Source organism: Artibeus jamaicensis, unplaced genomic scaffold (genome assembly GCF_021234435.1).
Source record: "Artibeus jamaicensis isolate MK-2021 breed Jamaican fruit bat unplaced genomic scaffold, CSHL_Jam_final contig_685, whole genome shotgun sequence".
NCBI classification, from domain to species: domain Eukaryota; kingdom Metazoa; phylum Chordata; class Mammalia; order Chiroptera; family Phyllostomidae; genus Artibeus; species Artibeus jamaicensis.
Genome location: NW_026521924.1, coordinates 33,517,214 through 33,541,203, shown reverse-complemented (window position 1 = coordinate 33,541,203; position 23,990 = coordinate 33,517,214). Strand labels below are relative to the sequence as shown.

The window sequence follows — 23,990 nt, the reverse complement described above, 5'->3', positions numbered from 1 at the left end:
AACTCCAGAGCGGTGTCCGGGCCTACCCCCCCTGCCAGGGACGCAGTCCCCAGACCCTGAGCCGAGCTGGGCGCATTTGCCGGGCCCTTTCTTGCAAACTTCCCCAGCCTTCTGGAGCGGCTCACATCTGAACCTGCGGCTGCTCCTTAAGGGCTGAGGCCGACCTCAGGGGGGCCCTGGGGCTGGAAGAGTGGTCAGCACAGGCTTGGCTCGTTGGCGCTTGCCGGTGCTCCCTCATCTTTGGTGAGGGCCTGGAGCGTTTCTGAACCGAAGCGGGTGAGATCTGTTTGCCTTGGCTCTTCCTGGGCCGGTCTGTGCAACGTTGTACGTGACTGTGCACTTGTGTGTTCTAGTGTCTGGGGGGCGGGGGAGCTCTGGGCTCGCAGGAGTTGCTTCTGGCTTTGAAGGAGGGTCTCCAAAGGGGGAGCAGTAGGCCAGCTTCCTCCTGCGGACCAGTGGGTGAGACACCCCACCCCCTAGAGTGCAGACGAACCCCTGGCGGAAGCGGTGGCCGTCTGGGCACCGAGCAGAGGCCTGACCCCGTCACCCTTGAGGAGAATAAATCTAAACTCCAGGTTTGTTCCTTGAAAAGAAAAGCAAGTCAAAACTTCACATTTCTCCGGGAGTTAAATTTAAGAATGGCCACTGGAAGCAAATATTTTTCTTCCATCAATATTCATGACATATCGTAGTTACGATCTATGGTGCTAATATTTCTTCTCTGACTGAAAAAGTAGTTAACTCTGCAGTAGTGTTGAACGCCTTCTGAATAATCTAGAATAGTGTTTTAATTAAGGCAAATCAAATATAAGAAAAATTTGACACCTACACAGTAATACTTAGTACCTGTTTATACTAGTCTTTTTTTTTTTGTCTGAAGAGTTTTCTATGGCTTCTTTTGGGCGCTGTGTTTGGCTTTGTTCTGTCTTGCGGATTGGCTTCTCGTACTATGTCGGTCCCCTTAAATGCATTGACCCGTGTACCCCACGGCCCGCACAGAGGCGGGGCGAGAGGGCCGTCCCAGGAAGGCCGTCAGGTGGGAAACGCCAGTGACGACCAGAGGGTAGGGGCCCAGACCCTGCGTTCTGGGGGAGGTTACAAGAAAAGATGGTGTTGGTCCTCCAGAGCCGTGTGCCCCAGACGAACCAAACACTGACATCTAGACTCTTCTCTGTGGTGCCCAGTAGTGGGTGCAGTTGGAGAAGATGAGGGGGGGCTGGCTCTGCCTTCTCGCTCACAAAGCGAGAAGTCGGCCAGTCTGAAGCTGGAGGAAGGCCCCTTCTGCCTTCCTGTTTTCACCTCCTGCTTCAAACCCCTTGTTTCCTGGGCCTCCCCAGCAAGAGTGCCGGTGTCCCTTTGACACCCGTCTTCCAGGATGCTGTGCCTCAGCCCCTGCTGGGTGAGTGCACTGTGATGATCGACCAGCTCGTGCCCAGACCGGTGACACCGGCAGAGCCACGCGCCTCACCCACGGCCCCCTGGGGTGGCGCTCCCGCTGGGCAGGGAGAACTGGCCCCGCCCGAAGCAGACACATGCAGGTGGGAGCCTCCTTCCAGAGGCTCACTGGAGCACAGGCAGGTGTCTGACCCGGAGCAGGGCCCTTGGCCAGCAGCCACGTGGCTGCAGTGGACGTGTTTACCGGCCTCTGAGAGAGCACAGTTTTGAGTGGCTGACACCTGGCAACATCAGCTTTGCTGCAGAAACGCCACTCACACCCTTGACGACACAGATCTGTGCTCCCTTTCTGTGGCTCGTGCGTCTGCTGGGGGCCCCAGTACGAGGTGCGTCAGGGCCTGGCCCTCCCCATCCACCAGCTGGCTGTGATGCTCGGGGACCAGTTAACAGCTGCTGACCTCGTCCCCGTTTTCCGTGGGTTTTTGAAAGACCTGGATGAAGTAGGAATGGGAGTTCTTAAACCCCTCTCTGGTTGCCGGGAGGTAGAAAGAAGGGTTAAAACAAAAAACAAACCTTCCCTCTTCAAAACAGTTTTTCAAAACCCTGGCTACCTAAGAGTGTCAGTGAAAACAAAACATGCAGGTGTCTGGGGTTTTTCATTTGAAACATACCATCCCAAATCTTAAAGTGGGTGTTCTTTTGGTGGTGGGTGAATGTTTTCATACCTTTCCTCCTAATCCCCTGCCCCTTAGAGGTCCAATTCCGTGGGCAGCAGTGGGCAGGTAGCCCAGCACGCTCCCTGAGTCAGAAGGAGCCAGGCCTGGGGGTGGGGGGAGCAGCCTGCCCAGCTCTGAGCCTGGCAGAGATCAGCCTCCCTGCGGTGTGCAGGGCTCTTTCTGCAGGATGCTGCCTCTTCCCTGCTTGCCTGTTTTTTTCTCCCCCCTTCCTAAAGGAATGATGAGTGCAAGAATAATAGTTTACAAATGACCCAGAGAAACTAATCACTTGCTTCCACCGGCTGAACTGCCCTTGAAGGACCCTGGTGCCCAGCTTAGGGCAGGCCGGCCCCCGGGAAGCAGCCGGGGGCCCATTTTGTGGACACACAGACCAGGGTCTGCCAGGCAGGGGAAGGGCTCTGACCCTGAGAACACACCGCACAGGTGGGAGCTGGGAGGAGGCTGGGGGCCTGCAGGGCTGCCTGGCGCCTGCTCACAGCAACATTAGCAGGACCACTCTGGGTCAGAAAGGCAGCAGGGGGCTGCCCAGGGCCGCCCAGGTCTGGCCGGCAGCGAACAGGCAGTCTGAAGTGTGATCACACAGTGTATGTGGGCTCAGGTGAAGGGATTCTATGTTTTTATTTATACATACATTTAAAAAAAATACTTGCTTCATGAAGGCAAGGGGGAGAGTATATCAGCTTCAGGAATTTGTAGTAACTCATAACAGCAGGAATTGGAGGTTTTGATATGAACTAGCAGAGTAAGTAAAACCTGTGTGGGGCTCTGAGAAGGCAAATTAGATGGAATAATTCTTCATTTTGCTACCTTTTAATTGATTTCTAAGCAGCAGCAATAGTGTGCCTTTGGATAAAGAGATTATGTTTTTATTCGGGGCAAACCAGGCCCCAGAGCTGAGTCACAGAGACCTGTCTCCGGGCAGACGTCCATTTCCGACGGGAACAGGGCCGAGTCACTTTGGAACTGGAGTGTTCTGCTCTTCTGTAAAGCAATTTATTCGAACCAAATGAAAGATGAATCACCCGCTCTTCAGTATTTCCCTATTAATCGAAGCCGGTTCTTGCCTGAGCCTTCCTGAACATTCCGCGCACAGCCCTCTCTGCAGGGCACAGCGTGGCTTAGGCACTTCAGCTTCTAAAGGAAATTATGCTACAGTGAGAGATATTATGAAAAGGTCTAACCCAGATGAGACGATTATTAAATAAAACTGTCCCCCAAGGTGGCTCAGATCTGTATATCATTTTGTGTGTGAAGGAGTTATTTAATCCCATCAGTGTCGGCAGAAGGAACGGTGAAGGTTTGAGTGATTCTCATAGAGCGAAAGCATCGCTTTAAATAATTCTCCTTCCCAAGGTGCATAATGTGATTTCCGCAGTACCGAGTGGATTTGTTTGTGGTGGCTGTTGTTTGCGTTTTAGTTTTCACCTTGTCAAGATTTATTTCAGTATCTTTAGTTTTCATTTTTCTTTCTCAACTAGAAATCTCTCAAATAACTGTCTCCTCTGTAGAAATCCATCAAGCTTTTGCAGCTATTCAGGATATGATTTGGCCGATGCCGGGGGCAAACTAAAAGATTTTCTCTTTGCTGTGATCTTTGATCATTATGCTTAATTTGAGCGATTGAGGTTTTAGTCATTATGCCTTGTTCCCAGGGTATGCTGAGGACAGAGAAAAACAGGCCCGAGTTTTTTCATGAAAGCATTGCGCCCTCTAGCGGCAGTGTGCGGGAGCTCGACCTGGTCCATCCCTGGCTGGGCTGACCCGCTTCCCCGAGATGGGGACGGGGATGGGGATGGGGACGGGGATGGGGACTGGGACTAGGTGGGGGTCCTAGATGGAGACGAAGCCTGGGGTGGGGACGCGGGTAGGGATAAGGACTGAGACGAGCTGATTCGCTTCCTGAAGACGGGGAAGGAGTCAGGGAACCGGGGTCTAGCTAACCGGCTTCCCCGGGGTTGGGGACCTGGATTGGGGATCTGGACCGGGAATGGGTCCCTAGTTTGGGGACTGTGCTGAGGCCGGGCACCCAGCTTGGCGAGCATCCCCCAACAGCGTTATCTCCAAGCTCTGGCTATCTCCCATCTCTGCCGTGGTAATTGAAGCCAAAACCACTGATATGAATTCCCGTGCCCATGATACTGGTATCATTTTTCTGAAAACAATGCTTTTTATATGAAAGTATTCACCAGCACTCTTGGCTTCTGGTTCTAACTTACTTCCCACCTCTCATTTCCTTTTGTTGCCAGTGTGGACATAATGCCAGTGATTTTCATCCCCTTTTCCCCATGCCCGTGTGGAGCGCAGGGAGCGCTCGGGCGGCAGGTTCTCCCCACCAGCGGCGGATTAATCCCCCCGGTGGAGGAACTGGCCACAGCGCCCCGTTCTCTGCAAGCGGACCGGCTGCGTTTGACAAGCTCCGCTCCAGCCGGGAGCCGCCAGCAGCCGCAGAAAATTTAATTTGCAGCTTCGGGAACACTGCGGAGGCAGTGAAATCTCATTTGAGTGTTCCCTTGATCTGCTGATCTTTGGGAACTTCAGCGTTCTGGTTATTTTTATGTTATCTGATCTGAAAGTTTTATGTGCTTTTCAACTGCTGATAACCTAAAATTGAAATAGTAAATCCCTATTCATAAATTTCTCAGCCTCTGTTTTACCATGTTTAATTTATTTCCTTTTATTTGATTTGTTTGTGTGTGTGAGATGAAAAGATTTTTTTTTTCTTTTCTTTGCGTGGTCATTTCACTCGACTCTGATGTTGGCCCTTCCCTGACCGGAAGCCTCCTTGGGTCCCTCTCGCCCTTTTCTGCAGCTTGGTTATTTTTACCTGTAAGAGGAAGGGAGAATAAAGAGAAAGTAATAAGGTATTTTTTGCCCCCACAACAATTTCTTTTTTTTTTAAATTTCAGGCAGCTGGGACTGATTTTGGAACTCTATAACCCCAGTGATGTTTACAATTATTTCATGCACATTTATTGCCTTAAAGCTCTGTGCAGACAGTTTCCGGAGTCTGGTGCATCTCCTTCAGACTAGCAGGGACGTGGCTTTCTGTGCTTGTGATTTTTGGAAATAGGAGTATTTATGCTTCTTCCATTTTAACCCTTCTATTTTTTTTCTGGGCTTCATTTTTCAGTTTACCCATGAAACCAGCTTTTGTATTTTGGAATTAGGAACTGTACTATAGTTTTATCAGTATGTAAGATTACCTTTTTGTTAAGCCTTGTGCTTCCGGGATGGAAATTGTGGGTAAATCATTGTATAAATGAAACCCTTTAAATAGTGGCTTCGTGTTTCTTTGAAACACAGACCCGGTTCACTCTACAGCATGAAAGCAGTTAGAAGAGCCGATTCTGTTTTATGGAGGCTTATATTAGCTGAAGACTGAGGGGTCGGGCAGGAGTCTCGTTTGAAAATACTGATTGTCTAGGGTACTCTGATGATATTAAAATTTTATTAAAATGACATGTTCTAAAAGAGGATGATTTAATTAATATGCACGGGGACATTTTCTCAAATTTGGAATCTTAAGATTAATAATGTGTTTTTCATTTCCTGTTTCTTATTAAATTTTACTTTAATGAGAGGTTTTGTGAAATGAGAGGTGTGTCTGTGTGTTGCCATGTATTTAAACATCTTGTCTTCTCTGCGTTCCAATGATTACTGTAACATACTTTCGCTCGTGCTGTAAATTCATTTTCAAGGTGAAGGACGTGTGACATCTTCTTGTTTCCACGCAGAAAGCAGGATCCATAACTCACACAGGTGGCAGCACTTTAAAAGCATTGTTCTGATTTCCCCGCAGGCTGTGGCGTCCTGCGGAAGTTCCACTCAAACAGTGAAAGTGATCTGGGTTCAGTTTCATCAACCAGCTCGTCATACGTTGCTGGCGCTGTTCTGAGTGGGTCGGGAGGCACGCGTTCGCTTTCATTTGCCAGGCGAGCACGGCCTGGGGGATCCCCGTGCTGTGTTGGTATCGGGTGCCCCAGGGAAGAACCCGGGCCTGGAGGACCAGGCTGGAACTTGGGGACCATGGAGCAAACCCCCTTATCTCCTGGGAGATGGGGTCCAGCCCAGTCAGGCAAAGTGACTTGCACAGGGTTCCCCAACTTGCACACGCATTTGCCCTTAGCTGGCCACTGAGGACCTACTGTGTGCTAGGCACACTCTGGATGCTGGAGGCAGAGGGCAAACAAGCCGGTCCTCCCAGCCCCTCCCGTCTGCGAGGGCAGGGCCAGGCCCAGCGCCCTCTCCTGTCGCACTCAATTCAGGGCTGTGCACCTCACCACCCTGGGCCTCGCCAGCTGCCTCAGGGGAGTTGGGGTGAAGGACAGAGCCACAGATTGGGCCAGAGGCTTTTGCATCTCTTTCTGGTGGAGTTCATGTCAGCCTCTCCAGAGCCTCAGGTCACTCCTGTACGCAGCACCTTGGAAGCGAGGGTGTGACTCACGTTTGGCTGGGGAGGCGGCGACCGTGGCTTGACCTCCTCCGTGCACCAGGTGTCTTGTCACACGTCTCACCCTCGGTGACACGGTCTACTGTGTACCGAGCATGCTCACACCTTCACTCTCACACCTGTTTGTAGATGAAGCTGTCGAAGCCCAGAGAGGTTAAGTGACTTCCTCTAGTTCACACAGGAAGAGTAGAGCCATACTTTTTCCCTGCTGAAGTGTTACTTTATGCGCATTTCGAGTATTTACAAAGTAGAGGGAAAGCACCTAGTCTCAGGAGCGGCCACCCAGCTTCGTCAGCTCAGCAGTATGGTAAAGCCATGGCCGGACTCTGCCTGACCCCAGGCCCCAAAGCCCCCTTCCTCTCCCTCCAACCCCCCCACTGGAAGACCCGCCAGGGCCCCCTGTTGGGCTGGAGGGGCATCACAGGAGTGCTGTGGCCACCGACTGTGAGAAGTGCCCCATTCACAACCCACAGGCCAGCACCTCAGGCTTCAGTAAAAAGCTGATGCCCCAGATCATTTTGTGGGCAAAGGGTAGATGAGATATTTTTACTTTTATTTTTAAATTCTTAATCTCAGATTAGCAAATATATGATGAAACAAAAGGAAAAGATTCCAACTAGTTTCATTTAAGAACAATTAATTTTTCAGGTGCTTTCACTAGTGAATCTTTGAAGATTTAGAAAACCCACAGTGACCAACGCAGGGAAAGGGTTCTCAGCCTGGACCGCTTCCTGCTGACCCTGCTGCCCACCGCTCAGCACCGCTCTAGGGAGGGGTCCGCGCCTGGAGGTCAGGAGGGCTGCACGCAGCCGCAGCCCCCCAGGGTTGAGGCCCGGTGAGTGGCCGGGGCCAAGCAGCCTCCCCGCACGGCCTCTCCCTCTGGGAAGCGGGGAAGGGGGAAGGTGTGCGTGCCTGCCCCGACTGGGTCACGAGGCTTCAGTGAGCCGATGCTTCTCGGTTACCACGCACCAGGGCACTGTGAGCACGTGTCAGGGGCTGCGGTCCCCCAGCAGGGCGGCTCCCTGTGTCCACCTCAGAGTCTCTAGCCGCTGCTGCCGGGTGGTCCTGAGACCTCGGGTGCCCCCACTGCACTGGAGCAGAACTCGCTTGCCTATAACACCAGGCTGGCTCTGCATCCTGAGGCTGGCTGTGAGGGTTCACCTTGAGGACGCCCGTCAGGCCCTCCTGACACAGAGATGCAGGGCACAGAGGCGGGCTTGTACGGGGCAGTGTCTGTCCGTGGTCCAGGCCCGAGGCTGGGCGCCGGGTCGGCGCCAGGGGCGTGGCTGTCATCTGGCAGGGTGGCCCTGCCCTCAAGCCTGGGTCTGGTGAGGGACGGGAGGGCTCTTCACTCACCTGTGGGCGCTGTGCCGCCCGGCACTTCTCCATGGCACAGGTGAGAGTGGAGGCTCAGGACAGGGAGGACAGGCCGCAGAGGCATCGTGAGTGGCCGGGTCAGGCCTCGACCCGGGACCCGTCTACCCGTCTGCCTGGAAGCCTTTGCTTTCTCCACCAGACGGCACACTGCTTGTGCCCCGGTGCTGGGTGAGGACTTACAAAACGCTAGCTCGTTTCAGGCCAGATTCAGTGGTTGAGAGCGTGCGCCTCCAGCACACACCAGCCCTCAGAGCAGCAGGACCCGGCCAGACTGCTTCAGAGCCGCAGGCGTGGGAGTGTCTCTGGGAATTGAGCTGGTGGCTGCTGGAACCTGCCTGTTCTCTGGCTCTGGCTCCTCCCGTCATAGGCGGGGCCAGTGAGGGCGGCGTCCCCCTTGGACCAGTTTGTGGGGCGCTCCCTCCCCAGCCTCCTCAGCCTGGCATGCAGCCCCATGCCCCCTGTACTGGTGTGCCGGCCCAGCCCCGAGGCAGGCACCGTCGGGGAGGGTGTGCGGGCCCATGTTGGGGCTTACACATTTTAAACCCACTCAGGCAGCCATGGGACTTCCTGTGCAGGAATTGTGGCAAATTATGTGAGAGCGTAGTCCAGATGTATTATATAAACTAATACACCCACTTTCATGTCTGGTTCGTGTTATTCAGAAAAGGACTGCGGAAATGAGTGGAGGTGGTTCCGTTTTTATAATTAATAAACACGCTAAAATGCAGAATGTTACATAATCTTCCAGAAATGAAGGGAACTTGCAAATTTTGAGTTATGACATATAGATTATGAAAGGCAGCAAATTTCAGCCTTAATGACTGTTAATGGTCTGGCTTTGTTGTCAGTAAGAAGAAAGTAACAGTCTGACCTGGTCGGCTCTTTTCACCCTGAACAGGACTTAGCGGAAGGTCGGGCCCTTGGATAGTTCACTCTGCTGGAGCAGGGAAAAGATAGTATTGGAAGTTTTTCATTATAATTTTTAAAATATGCCTGCCTGTTCTCAGGAGGACATTTTTGACATTTTGGAAATACTCTTTGGTTAAAGCGGTTTTATCCTTTGAAGGACTCACGCATGTGACGAGTCTTTGAAAAGTGACTTGCCCTGCGGTGTGGGTGACGCAGCCCTGGGACCAGACGCTGTTCCTGGGCACCATCCATGGCACACAGGGCTCACACCCAGTTTCCTCTCCCCAGTGCACTTTAGAAATGCCGGTCACCCTCATCTTGAAGTCGTTGAAGAGGCCATTTTAGTTCTGCAGTCAGACTGGGACCAAGATATCTCCTTTGCCACCCTGGAACCAAAGCGGCAGAATCTTCTAGATCCTGCCAGGCTGGAGAAACAGAACTCAGTGCTTGGTGACCACTCACAGCCCGGTCCTACCATTCTCAGTGCACACGTCTTACTGGAACCAGACCTACCAAGGGAGGAAAGGTTCTGACACTCCGACCCCACACTGGCAACTACCCCTTTCCCACCTGCGTTCACAGGACTGCCCCCGGGATTGGCACAGGTTTCAGGTGGCCAGGCCACCTGCCCCATCAGGCAGGTGCCTGGAGCCTGGAAGGTCTTACAGCCATGTGGCTGACTGGGTGTGGGGCCCTCCAGAGCCTCAGATTACCCACAGGGAATTTGCTTTTTCTGTTACAGACTCTATTATTTAAATCACCCTCCCCACTGCCCGCCAAATAAAGTCATTTATTAGATGCTTTTCCGTCTTTAATAGGTCTGCACATTTGGCTCGCTTCTGCTTTCTTATAAAATATGGTCTATGGTATTATATTTTATTTTTAACTGAACTACTATACATATGTAAATAACTTTTCTTTTTTAAATGAGAAATTCTTTTTTTAAGATTTTATTTATTTATCTTTAGAGGGGAAGGGAAGGAGAGGGGGAGAGAAATATCAATGTATGGTTGCCTCTCATGTGTCCCCTGCTGGAAACTGGCCATGAGTCCCCTCTCCCAGACATGTGCCCTGACTGGGAATCAAACCGTGATCCTCTGGTTCGCAGGCCCGCGCTCAATCCACTGAGCTACACCAGCCAGGGCAATAAATAACTGATGGGAAGAAAAGATATTAATGTAATACTAGCCTCCTATCAGTGAACAGAACAAGTACATCATTTAAATTTATGTTCCACTTTGAGTTGCTGCAAATACAGCCCAATTTGTTTACTTTTTAAAAAATATTTTATTTATTTATTTATTTTTAGAGAGAGGGGATGGGAAGGAGAAAGAGTGGGAGAGAAATATCAATGTGTGGTTGCCTCTCCTGTGTCCCCTACTGGGGATCTGGCCTGCAACCCAGGAATGTGCCCTGACTGGGAATCAAACTGCGATACTCTGGTTCGCAGGCCCGCGCTCAATCCACTGAGCTACACCAGCCAGGAATTTGTTTACTTTTGAAAGATGTGATAGTTAAAGAAATCTACTGAAGAACGATTCGTGGCCGTCTTTCCAACGCTGTGCACTTGTTATAAACTCCGTGTGGGACTGTCCCTCGTCCCCACCCCTTCTTGCAGGCCCTCAGTTGTAGAGACGTGGATGGGCCTTTGATAGAGGCGTGATGCAGAAAGACTTCCCCTCGTGTTAGCATAACACACGAGGACTCGGGAGGGAGGCTGGGCATTGGGGTGCACGGACGTCGCCTTCCTGCCCGATGTGTTAGAGTCAGAACCAAGACGGGGCACCCCAGTTCTGGGGAGCCTGGAGACCTGCCCATGCACGCCGGCGTTTCGGGGCGCTGTGGTGCTCCTCCGCGCCACTCACTCACAGCGGAGATTTCGTACTTGTACAATTTAAACTAAGAAAGATGCTCTAGAATTTAAATAGGGTTCTCATTAGTTAGTAATTCAAGGTTCTATAGGTGTTGGGTTGACTTCTGCACGTGTGTGTGCTCACGTTCCTCTTGTTAATGCGTGTGTCTCCTCAAAGGTGGGCACGAGGGAAGGAAGAGGCTGCCCCGTGGGGCCACGGGCCCACTGCCAAGGGCATGTCAGCTGCATCCATTCTTCCCCTGGGCCTTTTTCTTGTTAGTGTTTTTTTTTTTTTCTTTTAGTGTAAAATAAAATGTCTGGAGCTGGCTCTTGAACATGCTGCCGTCCAGGCTGTTCCCCTGCCCCAGTCCCACAGAGCCGCTGCTTTACACCGAAGGGCAGGCTCCGAGCGCGCCAGAGAAAGCGGGGTGCGCCAGGGTTGCGTCTGCACAACTTCGGCAAAGCGGGGGTCGTAGGTGGGGGCTAGGTATCAACAGGAAACGCCTCAGTCCATGCTGTGTTCGATTCTTGCCTGTAGTGAGAAGGTGGAGGTAGTGTTTTGCTTCAGTAACAAGCGATTTAAATTTTTTATTGCCTAGCAGTTCAGATCGTCATGTTGTTAAAATCGGTTGGTCTCACAGCGAGTAGAGTTATTCAACTGGAATCTTGTATTCTGTGCAGGGCTTAATTTTCCATCAAGGAAAGGAGATTAGCTTCTGTTTGGGCCGAGAAGTGTGGAGCTTGGCGGCGGCCCGGAGACGCTGGCGAGTCACCAGCCTTTAAAGTGTCATCTACGCGCGAACACTTTTCTGTGGTGGGGTGCCTTTCCAGCGCAGAGTTCATTTGTTTCTTTTTTTAATGATGGTAACTTCCCTGCAAAAAAGATGCGTTTAAAGCTCCCATTTTAGTGTGTGTGTGTGTGTGTGTGTGTGTGTGACCCCTGAGCTTTCACTGAGATCGCTCTGGTTCTCCCAGCGTCCTCTCCGGTGTCCCCCCATCACTGAGAGCCCCTTGCGCCAGCCCTGTGGGCCCCGGGGCCGAGCGTGTGGGGTCCGGCCAGCACACGGGGACCGCCTGTTTCCTTGAACTCGGGGCCTCCCCGCCAGTGAAACAGTGGGAAAGTACAAGGTGGGCCTCTGCCAGGTTGGGCCCCCGTGCCAGCCTTTCTCGACATGGCCGGCACCCCTTCTGACGGGTTCTTCTCCACCGCGCCTTCCTCACTGCCAGAATTCCCAAGCATTTTCAAAATGGACAGATTTTTTAAAGATTTTTTACTATTCTTATTATTTTTATTTATCTTTAGAGGAGAAGGGAAAGAGAGAAGGAGAGAAATATCAGTGTATGGTTGCCTGTGCTGGAAACTGGCCTGCAACCCAGGCATGTGCCCTGACTGGGAATCGAACCCCAATCCTTTGGTTCTCAGGTCTGCGCTCAATCCACTGAGCTACACCAGCCAGGGCGAAATGGGTGGGTTTTGATGGCAGTTTTGCAAACCTCTGTAAGGTCTGTGTCCCACTTCCGGGGAGGCCAAGTGCTGGGTTTGGTTCGGTTTGGTTTTTGTCACCAACCCGAGCCCACGTCTGCTGAAAGGAGCTATATTTCTGCGATGTTGGTTTTCTCATTCATGCTAGGAAACCGATGTTTAAGCACTTTAAGACCCTCTGCACGCAGTGCGTGCACTGGCGGATGAATCAGGGCCTTGTTCATGCATACTTTCTCCAGGTAGTTGGCCCCGAATTATGCAAAGATTGTGTTATAAACAGACTCGGAGAAGAGGTGCCAGTTTCCTAACAGTGGCTGGAAGCGGTCTCGTGTTCCAGACTAAAGGAACATTAAGAGCAGCTTGGAAACTTTGAGATGGAGTTGGGGGGCAAGGTGGGAGCTGGGGAGATGCGGCTTCTGGGCGATGCCTTTGTACTGATCTCAATAAAGCTTCGGACGGTTTCAAGGAGCGCTCGTGTCCTTCCAGCTTCTTTAAGGCGTGTCCACGTGGAGCCCCGCCTCTGTTCATCGCGCGGCGCGGGGGGGGGGGGGTCGTCCCACAGCGGGTTGGTGACGCGTGGGCGCCGCAGGCAGTAGGGATGACGACGCCGGGAGACACCGGGCAGAGGGCCATGCAGCGGGCGGAGGCGGGCGCAGAGGGCGGAGCGGAAGCGGGGCCGCAGGGGGGCGCCCTTTCTCAGGAACCCGCGGCCAGCGGCCAGGGGCGTCTCCCCGCACAGTCCGGGGCCCGTCCCCGCACCCTGAGTCGCAGCGCGGACCCGCAGGCCGAGAGCCTGGTGCTCGATGAGGTCCCAGACGTGTTCGTCATGAGGCTGTTGCTGGAGGAGACCGGAGAGACGTTCGAAGTGCCAAACTGCCGCGGCGACATGACTGTGCGCGAACTCAAAGAGGAGCTGGACCTCATAGCCGGCGTCCCCTTGAACCTGCTGCAGCTCCACTACCTGGACCAAGGTGGCCCCAGCTCAGCCCCGTCCCTTACCTTCTGTGTTCCCTCGACCCGGAATGCCCAGTCCCCTTCTGCACCTGTGACCCTGAAGGGACACCTGCCCAGGGAGCATCCCTCAGATGTCAAACCAAACCCCGACCCACCGGAAACCTCGGATGGAGGCCTGGGGCTGGGAAGGGCCCAGAGAGGCAGGTTCACGTTAGACCTCCTGCCTCAGGGCAAACCCCACTCAGAAGAGTACCCCACTCCACAGACAGCCCGGTCTGTGTCAGGGTCCCGCCCCCACAGCACGTCCTTACCCAGGGCAGGACCCCGATCCCAAAATACCCTGCCACAGGGGGGCCCTCCAGCTCCCCAAGCCCTCCTCAGGGGCCCAAGTCCCCAAACCAACGGTGCCTGCAAGCACTGTTAAGACTGCAAGCCCCACCCCTCACTAAAATGGCCGTCCTCAATGGGACCCTGTAACCCCCGAGAACCTGCTCACAGCAGGACCCCAAACTCAAAGCAAGCTTCAAGCCTCTATGCTGGATACATGTATATAAGGATCCCCAATCCTCCCCAGCCTGCCGTGTCCACGCAAGGACGCTTAAGCTCAGAACAGCCCCGCCCCCTTTAGGACCACAAATCCAAAATACCTTTGGCCAAGACTGAGCCCCAGGCCCCTAGGCCATCCACATGACTGTCAGGACCCCCAACCCCCAGCAGCCTCGCTCACTGAGGGACGCTAGAGCCTAAGACAGACTCTGCCCACCTGAGAACCCCACATCTGTACGGAAAGTATGCCTGCATTTGACCTTCAAATAAAGTCCCTACGCTCCCCTGCCTGCAGCAGAACCCTGAAACCCAGAGCCAACTCCACCCAGATGTGGCCCCTAAACCCCCAGCAGACATGGCCGATTCTGAGCCCTCCAGTCCTCACCTAACCACTCGGGTATTTGACCCCCCATCCATCAGCCGTCTGTATGTACACAAGTGTGCCGGAGCCCAAAGCAAACTCTTCCCGCACCTGACACCAAAATTCAAAGCCCCCCCTGCCCATGTCTGCAGGCCTGGTCCCAAGTTCACCGTGAGAAACGATACCAGCCCCCCAGCCCCAAGCTGTCCTCACAGGGGCTCCAAAGCAAGAGACAAACTGCCTGCAGTGGTTCCCCCAGATCAAGTCAAACCTACCCATGTCTGCCCCCTAAATCTCTATGGAAAGCATGCCTACATTGGCACCCCAAGCTTTAAGCCAACCATATCCATGTAGGGAAGACAAAGTTCAAAACAAGCCTCACTTACTACGCGAGCGCACTCAAACTTGAAGCAAACTCTGCTTGTACTTGAAACCCAAACCCCTCAGCCAACCTTTTCCACCTCAGAACCCTAAGTTCTAGACCAAACCTTGTCTGTCAGGACCCCAAATCTCAGAGCAGACCCTGTTGCCATCAAGACCCCCAAGTCCAAGGGCAGACCTGTCTAGTTCCCTGCCCCCGTGCCCCACTACCCAGGGCTACATCGAAACCCCCAAATCTCAAAACAAGCCCAGCCCACTCAAGGTCTCCACATCCCAGAACAGACCCTTCCCTTTACCAGGACCCTGAGACAGAGAGCTCACCATGCCCTCATCAGAACACCAAATCCAGAGTAAACTCTGCCCTCATCGCCACCCCATCCACGTTTAAACCCCAAACACAGGCACTAGCCAAGTTCCCATCTGAACCCTGAATCTCAAGCTGCATCCTTGTCCGGATCAGGAGCTCAAAGCCAGCCCAACCAGAACCAGAACCCAGCACCCAAAGCTCCCTGTGGCTAAACTGGGACCCCTGGGCTCCCGCTTCAGGCACCTCCCACCTGGGAGTCACCCAGTGGAGGGTGAACACCCTGGAGCCCATCCTCTCCTTACGCCATCTCCGTCCATCAGCTTGAGGACCTGGCTGTCCCTCTCCCGCCCCTTACAAGACTTAGGACACAGAACAGGATCAAAGCCCCCGTCTCCATGACTTCCCCCCCTGGTGGAAATCAATGCAAAATAAGGTGAAGAAAAGAGGGGCGGAGGCCGGAGCGGCAGCACCGAGACCGCGGTGCAGTGCGGCAGGTCCTGGGGGCGGGCGGACGGGCCCTCGGCCTCGCCCACAGCGCCACGCCCCTCACACTGCCCCGCCCCCCCCAGGGCTCAGTTCCCCCATCTGCGCGGAGCCCTCTTATCCAGAGAAGCCAGTCCCCTCCCGAGACGGAAACGACTCAGGAAAGCTGTACGGGAAAGGCCGAGGGCCCTTCCTACGTGTGGGTGGTGCAGAGGAGTGTTTGGGGGGCACAGCTGAGGCTCCGTCGGGAGGGAAACGGGACTCGAACCCAGTGAGCAGTTAACATGTTAAACACGAGGTGAACTCTTGAAGGACCTTGGGTTCCAAACCCAGTAATTAGAGAATGACCTGTCCTGGACCCTAAATATCCGGCCCCCCTTCTGTGAATTTATTTCTGCCAGGGAGCTAGGCCGAGGCCATAAATTCAAGAAAGCTAAGTCACAGGATTGTGACTTGACTTTGAGGTCACAATCCTGCCCTTAGCAACCAGCACTTAGCGACTGTGATGAGAAGTTCGGTCTCCCGGGTGGTTTCGGTCCTCACTGTGAACGGCCCACACGCAGCAGAGATGGTGGACAGAACTCGGGCTTTGTTCGGCCTGGACGTCAGGAACTGGCAGCTAGCCCTGGACCTCAGAGGTCACCGGGGGCATCAAGTGAGACAATGCTCGCGGAAGCCTTGAGAGACACAAATCTGAGAGGGGTGAGCAAACTCATGCACGAGGGTGCCCCTGATGTCTGTCATCAACTCTAATCGTTCATTTAGCGGGTGATAATTAGCATTTGCTGCCCGCGTGTCAGGTAGGCGATGGGCCCAGGTTCCCCGGAGGAGCTGTTCAGCACACGGGACCCACGCGCTCTTGTTGCTCACGGGGAAACACAGCTGTACTCACTTTTTCCAAAGTTGATGGGAAGACAAGTTGTCTTGCTTACACTAGTTACCATTTATCCTCTGTGTTGGAACCTTAAATAAGACCCTAACGAACAGATTTGCTGGTCACCGTTTCCCATTTGCCTCTGCTAGCTGGAGTGGCTGGTGACCAGTGATGCCCACAGCAGCCAGAGGGACAAGTGCCCAGAGCACAAAGGGAGATGGGTCAGGTCGGGGGCTTGGCTTTGCCGTGTGCCAGGGGCCTGAGTTTGCTTACCAGCCAACGGAGGCAACAGACCTCTCTTGCCTTGAGGTTGAAAGAGTGTGGTTACTTCTTACGGGTGCTCAGTAATTACTTGGCCATGAAAAAAACAAATCTTGTGAATCCCACGTGGAGTAAGTGACGCACCGATCTGGGCAGAGTGGAGACTTCCCCTGTGAGGTGTCATTTACAGAGAAAGCAAATTATTCTCTGTTCAGCAGGGTGATAGGTGACCCCGTAAGAAAACATGCGGTATTCAAAACAATAGAGTAAATACAACTGCTGTACCCTCCTCCTATTCCTGTCTCCCCCAAAGAATCTACAGGTATGAGGCGTGGGTGGGTTCACCCCTCTTTTCATCAGAGTAAGGGACTGTTCTGGCCGATTCGCTAGACAAAGGACTTGAACATCCCGGATCCAAATTACGGTGAATGTCGACATTACAATTCTGGTCATCATTGGTTCTCAGCTGGGGCAGTTTTGTCCCCCAGGGGCCATTTGGCAATGTCTGGAGACTTTTTAATTGTATGTTTTTATTGAATTTATTGGGGTGACATTTGTTAATAAAGTTACATAGGTTCCCGGTGTACGATTCCCTAGCGCATCATTGGTATATAGTATTGGGTGGTCACCATCCAAGTCACGTGTCTGGCAGCATTTTTCCTGGTCATAACTGGGGCACGGTGGTCCTGGCACCCCACGGATAGAGGCCAGGGATGCTGCCGAACTGCCTGCAATGCACAGCACAGCCCCCCAGCAGAGAAGGGTCCGGTCCAGGGTCCCAAGGGTGTCCAGGCCGAGACACGCAGCTATAGCTTGTCATTTGGACGATGCGACACGTTTTCGTCACGGCTGCTTCCGTAGCCAACAACGTCAACATCGCCCAGAGCGTTGGAGCCTGACGTCTGTGACTCCGGTGACTGCATTGTGCCGTGCCTGGGGCAGATTGTCACTCGGGTTTGGTTCTATTTGTAGAGTTTACCTCATAAAATGACTCAGGCTTTTTTCACAATAGGATGAGTTATAATTACAGACTTTTATAAATCGTTGCCTTTTTTTTTTTTTTCTGTGGTTTGGCTTCTCTTTGCACTGAGCCTAATTAATTTTCTGAAAGCATTGCCAACCCCAAACAGATGGGGGTGAGGCCATCCAGGGGGGGCCGGTGCCCAGGGCTCTGCAATTATCTTCCTGATGCCCGAGGTCAGGTCATCCCTCCACTAAACCAACACAATAGTTTATCTTGAATGCCCAGTTTTTTTGTGTGTGTGTGTTTTTTAAAGAAAACCTGATTCTCTGTAGGAGTTATGATGGATGACAGCACTCTGAACTTCCATGATGTTGTTCCCAGAGGAATTATTTCATTATGTGTCTGGCACTATGATGGATGGACAGACCTGGTTTCGGCAGCTGTGGAAGGGGATACCAGCAAGGTGCTTTCATGATTCTTTAAATGGGTATCACACTTCATGAAGCAACTGTAAATCGTGTGCCTGTGTGTGTGTGTGGGGCAGCACCTGTGCTTTCGTGTGAATGTCAAGTGGAAGTTTCAGAATAGGTAAAAACAGTAACAAGGGCTTCAGTCCGAAATCAATCAAATGCTGGATTGAGCATCCCTGTTCACTTGTTGGGTTTGTGATCTCCTCCCCATGTCCACTCACGGGTGATTTACAGCTCACACGCACCTCCCAAGGGAATCAGGGCACCCTGCCTCGGCTCTCAGGTGGGTTCGGTGAGGCTGGACACCTGATCTGATCACCAGCGAGACGCTGGGGACGACCCGAGTGTCAGAAGGTGTGGCCCTCCATCCTCGTGGGGTCCTGCCCACGGCTCTGCTGCATACGCCGTAGCAGGCGTCTACTTTCCGCCAGGCCTTGCGCTTGGCTCTCAGCGGGGCTCTGGGGTGGGCAGTGAGGGGAAGGAGGCAGACACCAGCTTGTCCACCCAACAGTGAAGATGAATCACTCAGACACAAGGGGACAAGTGTATGTTCTTTCTAGAAAGTGAATTTGGCTGAAAAGCGATGAGCTCACGGTGCGGGGGAGACCAGTGCAGTTCCGGCTGGGAGAGGGGTCAGGGGAGGCTGGGTGCAGGGGGGTGTTGGGATTAGGTCAGGGAAGGGGGGGGTGGCGCTCAGGGAGGTAGGGCCAGGATTTCAGCACGTCCGAGCGGGTGCGAGGCCCCAGAGGGAGGGTGGGGTGGGGTGGGGCCCTGCCCAGGTGTCTTGTCTGCACAGCCCCTCCCGCGCCCCTCCCTGCTTTTCTCCCCCTCCCAGGCCTGCCCTAGGAGTTCCGTCGACGCCCGGGCATTCTGGCTTTTGCTCTGGAAAGCGGTTATCCACTTCTGTCCTGAGTCAGAATCGCCAACCCCCCTCCTGGTGCGTGGTCACATTCTCTGCTTCCTGCTGCCCCACGCCGGGCACAGGCGTCGGGGACAGTGTTCCAGCCCCACTCCCTGGCCCCTGTGCCGGGAGCCTTAATCCACCCTGAGATGATGATGGCGTGGGGTTGGTATTCACCAAGAGCTGAGTTCAGAGTGTTCCAAAAGTTAACGGAGACCGTGGGCCTGAACACAGACGGGAAGGTCGGAACTCGTCAAGTCTCCGGGGCAGTCTGCTCCCCTCCGGGGAGCCGCTTCATGCTGGCTGGGGTCTTCCTTGCCGACCACAGCCACCTTCCTCTGGACACCCAGATAAATCTATTTTTCTCTCTTCAGAACATCGACAGGAAGAACTTCCTGCCTCCCAGGCCAGCCTGATGGAAAACTCATACTTCCTGTCCACTCACGTACAGAGTATCAGTGTCCCCCACGCCACCTGTTTTCCAGCATCTCCACGAGGGTTTGCTCCTCTCGGTTCCCATCAGGAGCCCCCCTGTGGCATCGGAGTGAACCGTCCCTGGGGGCCGAGTGCCCTGTCCCCTGCCAAGCCAGGGCGCCGTCCTCGGGACGCCACTGGGACTCACTCCACTCCGTGTGTCTCCCACAGCTCGCTTGCCTCGGCGTGGTTGAAGATTCTCCGTACCAAACCGCGAATTCGCAGTATTTGGGGGAGAAGCACTGGAGGACCTGGGTGGCCCAGAGGGCGTTCGTGGCCTTGTACATCGCCTCACACAGGGGCCGCGTGGAGGCTGTCCAGTACCTTCTAGAACACGGTAATTTGGATAGACCTCTGAGGCCATTCAAGAGTCGGGGGCTTTGTGAGTAGGGAGAGCAGAGGGGCTTGTCTTCCTGGGCCCAAGGCTCGCCAAGCACCCGTCGTGGTCCCTGGCTGAGGTATCTTGGGACGTGCTCACCAGGGGCTGCGTCCCCTCCCTTCCTTGGCCTGGTCTCATGGGAAGTCTTTCTGTGGACCGGACATGGAACTTTCGGGGGGGGGGGGCGGCCGAAAGGGCTTCCTGGCTCCTGTGTCTGACCAGGCACACTGGGGGTGTTCCTCCCTGCCCCCCACCGAGGTGGGGTGTCTGCCATGGTTCGAGGGGAGGGCCCCAAGCCGCACCCTTCTCTTGGTGGCTGGTCAGCCAGTCTCCTTCCTCCAGGCCTATGAGACAGTCACCCCAAACCTGGTGGCCTGCTTTTCATCTCTCTCCTCTCTCCCCACTCCTACCTCCTTTAGCTTGCATTGTCCCCAGATCAAAGGGTTTTGTGCATGACCCTGCAGGGGACACTTGGTCTTCCCTGGGGGATATTTGGGGGGAACAAGGCCCATAGACTGGGGTTTAGTTCATTGAAGACCACGGACAGTACTTGTAGACAGCCCAGGCCAGGCCACCACTTCCTCCGGAACGGGAGGGACAAGAGACGGAACTTTGGTCCGTGGGCCTTTGATCCATGATTGGCAGCTCAGAAGGGGCCTCATCCAAGGGTGTCCCCATTCTCTCCTGCTCATGGCCTTGACCCTGCCGCTCTGCAACCTGTCTTTGCTTTTCTCCCACTTCCACCAAGCAAGGTTGGGGGGGTACCCCGACACTCAGACGGGGTGACTGGGCCGTGCGTCTGTGATGGACAGAGTGTTTCAGCCTTCTGCACTCCGCCTCTTATAAGATGAAATACGGGCTTTTCACAGCCCAGTAGTCCTTTAAGCTCATAGAAAGTCATTTTCACTCTGATGGAACTGTGATGTATTTGAAAGCACCAGTTAAGAAATTACAGCCAGCATCGCGAAGATTCCTGTCCTTTGCAAGACAGCCGCCGTGAAAAGGCGTCTTGGCCAAGGCTGGGCGTCATGCAAACCGATTTAATTAACCCTTCACCTCACCGGCCAGCCATGGCTGCCAGACATGGGCTGTCCCCGGGTCAGCAGCATGAAGTCCAATGGCCTTGTTTCCTGTGTCATGACGTCTGTTACCCAGGGTTTGATGCCATTCAACAAGTCCCCATTGGACACCTGTCATCGGCCCACCCACTGGGTGGGAGGCAGTGACGGGCACGACGGGAGCTCCGGCCTGCCCAGGAGGCAGGGGGCCTGTCGTCTGTCATCTCCTGGGCGCCTGTCTTCCCCAGGCCTCGCGCAGCGTGCCGGGGAGGAGAGCAGCAGTGATCAGAGCAGCCATGTGTGCTGCTCTTGTAGAGCTTAGGACGGGGAGCCGGGAAATGATTACAGATAATTAATTCCACGGTCGGGGGCACACAGCGAGTTCTGAAGGTGCAGCCCATCTCCTGGGCATCTATCCAGTGCATGGGGCGGAAGGGGGGTGAAGGAAGGGTTTTCTGAAGGAGCAAATGAGACCTAAGGAAGGGTAGAATTAGTCTAGGGGGAGAGAAAAGGATGAGAGTGTTTAGCAAATGGCAGAGCGTGTGCAAAGGGCCAGGGGCAGGATGAGCGAGCGGGGTTATTCACGGGACAAGGATAGGAGGCTGGACTGATGGGCCCGTGGACAGGGAGAGGAAGAACAGTGCAGGGTCTTGCTGCAGTGACAAGGGGGGCGGGCAGGGGAGGTGACAGAGAGCAGGGAAGACCTGGAACGTCACCCCAAGGGCAGCGGATGTCAGCACCGGAGGTGGAGGAGGGCCTTTAGAAGGATCCCTGGCGGCCGCAGATGGGCAGCTGGAGGCGAGGCCGTGCTGACCACTGGGGGGAGCGCTGCCCCCTCCCTCGCGCCCGGTTCAGAACATGGGGAAACACTGTGGACTCTCCCGAGCTTTCCCCTCAGGGCTGCTGCAGCCTCTCCCTGGCTTCTCTCCCTGGACAGGCCAGGAGGGCGGTCCCCCCCCCTCACCCACGTTCTTGTTTTACAGGTGCCAACTGTCTCGGCCGGTCCCCCATGGGCAGGACGCCTCTGCACGTGGCCGTAGCCATGGGCCAGTCGGATTGCATAAGCCTCCTGCTCAAGTTCGGGGCGTCCATCCTCGCCAAGGACGCCAAGGGCATGAGCCCCCAGGCCATCGCCCGCCAGCTGAACCACAGGAGAGATGAGCGGCAGATGTTCCTGTCCTACTGGATGACAAAGTCCGAGAGAAAGGACCCAAAGGACTCGGGGGAGACCAAGGCTCTCCCGAGCAGAAAGTCCGGCCCCGGCTCCGACTCCGGCTCCGACTCCGGCTCCACGCAGTAAAATAAGACTCAGCTCCCACTGCGGTGTCTGCTGGTCGCAGCCGATTTGGGCAACTTGGGAAGAGTTCAGATGACCCTTGGTGGGTGGGAAGGCGGGGAAACGCAGCAATCCAGCCAAATCAGAGAGTAAATTATCTGTCCTGCTCACAAATGACCTGGGCAGGAGTTGATAGGAAAAGGTGAGTTGTGTCCATTTTGTAATCCATTACGGCCCTAATAGGCTGATGGCAGCCTTTAATTGAAGCTATTTGTACCTGGTGCCCAATAACGCCGCTTGGGGTGAGGAGGGCCGATTACCTTCTCCCACGTCTGGAGGCTGTCTAATGCATCGGGGTAATGGGCGTCACCGGGATAATGAGGACAGCTCTGTTGTTATTGTACTGAGCGAGTGTTGGCAAATGTTGGGAGGGCATGGGCAGCGTGGACTGTGAGGTTCAGTTTGTAAAAATCACAGAATTAAAGGCTCTCGTGGCTAGAAATGTTCCAGAAGTTCTCCTGAGCCACCCTGGAGGGGTCTGCTGCTTGAGTTGGGGGTCTGAGGAGAGCTTGGTTCTCCAGACATGATCTCCACGGGGTGCCTGATTTGTTGAACGGTGACACGTTGGCGTGGAACTTGGCGGAGACAGTGTGAGAGATGATGGTGAGCTCCTAGAAGGAGGCAGCACCTCCTTTCCCTGTGTCCCACCACCTGCCGCCAGCTTTTTCCTTTCCTGCATCAGCGCCTGTGCTGAATTCTAGGCTCTGTAGCTCAGAGCTGCAGACCTGTGGGCCTGCTGTGTGGGCGAGTGAGCTGGGAGGGGAGATGATAAGGAAGGGTGAGGACTGGGGCAAGCAGACATGCACTCTCCTGTCCAAAGAGGGCGCTGTGGCTCAGCTCCAGCGGAAACATGGCTCACAAGCTGCTACTAGATCTTTCCAAGCTCTCTAGAGCTGGCAGCCTGGCTTTTTGTCTGGTGTTCAGGTGTTGGCTTCCTTTTTTAAGGATTGCGACGCAGTACAAAAGGAGAAGACAGTTGGAGGCACACCCATAGGACTGCCCTCCATTGTCAGACTAACTCATTTCCCAGAGGAAAGTGGTAGAGACGACATTAGACTCATGGGAACAGTTCTTGGCTCCGAAGCCACAGGACACGAATGGCTGTGGACCTGCCATGTGTGTTTCTCTCCAGCCCTGTCCCCTGACGCAACTCCGCCATCGTTCTGCATGGGGTGGCCTCACAGCTGGCTCTCAAAAGTGACGGAGATGGCCCTGAATCCCTGCACCCTTCTTTCCAGCTTAGACCCCAACAGCTGGCTCAGCTTCCGCTTTTAAATTAATTGGCCGCCATTCCTGCTGTCATAGCGAGTAAGGTCTGTGTCGATGACGTGGCTTTACACTCGGTGGACGTGGCTGTGCCCAGCTCAGCAATCTGTTTTGACAGATAACAGAGAAAAAAATACATAGTTCAGCTTCAACTGTGTCAAATCGGGGATCCTGTTTGGGTGGCTTTCTCTGGAGTCAACAGGCAGATATTAAATAGCCTCATCGCACAGGTCAATTCATTTAGCTAATGAGGTGTGTGGGTGGGAGGTGGGGGGGCCAACGCACCCTTTTAACTTAACAAGTGACATCACTCAATGTTGCCTTTCGCCCGGAGCTTTGCTCTGCCATCTCCATGGTCGGGAGAGCCGACCGCCTGGCACTTGTTTCTGGAACTTTGGAGGTGAGCATTCTCTCTCTGTGGCTGCAATTCAATTCAACCCTCCGCCCGAAATCGGGCAGCTTGCAAGCTCCCTGCGGCAGGGTCACCGAACACCCTGCAGGAGGCCCTGGGGGCTCAGTTTTCACCACCGATCCATCACCGAGGCAGCGGAACCCCTCCCTGGCCCTCAGAGCCTCCATCTGCAGTGGATCGCAATCACGCAACATTCCGCTGATAACTCACTACACATTTCTTTTGAGGGTTTCTTTTTTTTCCTTTCGGTCATACTTTGGAGCCCATAGAAAAAAATGGGGGTGGGGGGAGCAGGGTTGGGGAAGCCACTGTGAACGTTTTTGTAGGACTTTAGAATCCGTGTAGCTCAAGGCATTGGGG

At 54.1% G+C, this 23,990-nt stretch overlaps 1 protein-coding gene across 1 annotated transcript; it reads left to right on the top strand.

The window, feature by feature from the left end:
• Nucleotides 1–12,801: 12,801 nt before the first annotated feature.
• ANKRD60 (ankyrin repeat domain 60) lies at nt 12,802–22,366 on the top strand. The gene is made up of 4 exons (XM_037133678.2): nt 12,802–13,174; nt 17,667–17,797; nt 19,351–19,516; nt 21,600–22,366. The coding sequence occupies exons 1-4, from the start codon at nt 12,802–12,804 to the stop codon at nt 21,914–21,916; spliced, it is 987 nt and encodes a 328-aa protein (XP_036989573.2). The 3' UTR covers nt 21,917–22,366.
• Nucleotides 22,367–23,990: the final 1,624 nt, after the last annotated feature.

Coding starts and splice junctions, on each gene's coding strand:
- ANKRD60 (XM_037133678.2), top strand. CDS start 12,802: ATGACGACGCCGGGAGACACCGGGCAGAGGGCCATGCAGCGGGCGGAG. Junction 13,175..17,666: donor GCTCCACTACCTGGACCAAG/GTGGCCCCAGCT, acceptor GATTCTCTGTAG/GAGTTATGATGGATGACAGC. Junction 19,517..21,599: donor CCAGTACCTTCTAGAACACG/GTAATTTGGATA, acceptor CTTGTTTTACAG/GTGCCAACTGTCTCGGCCGG.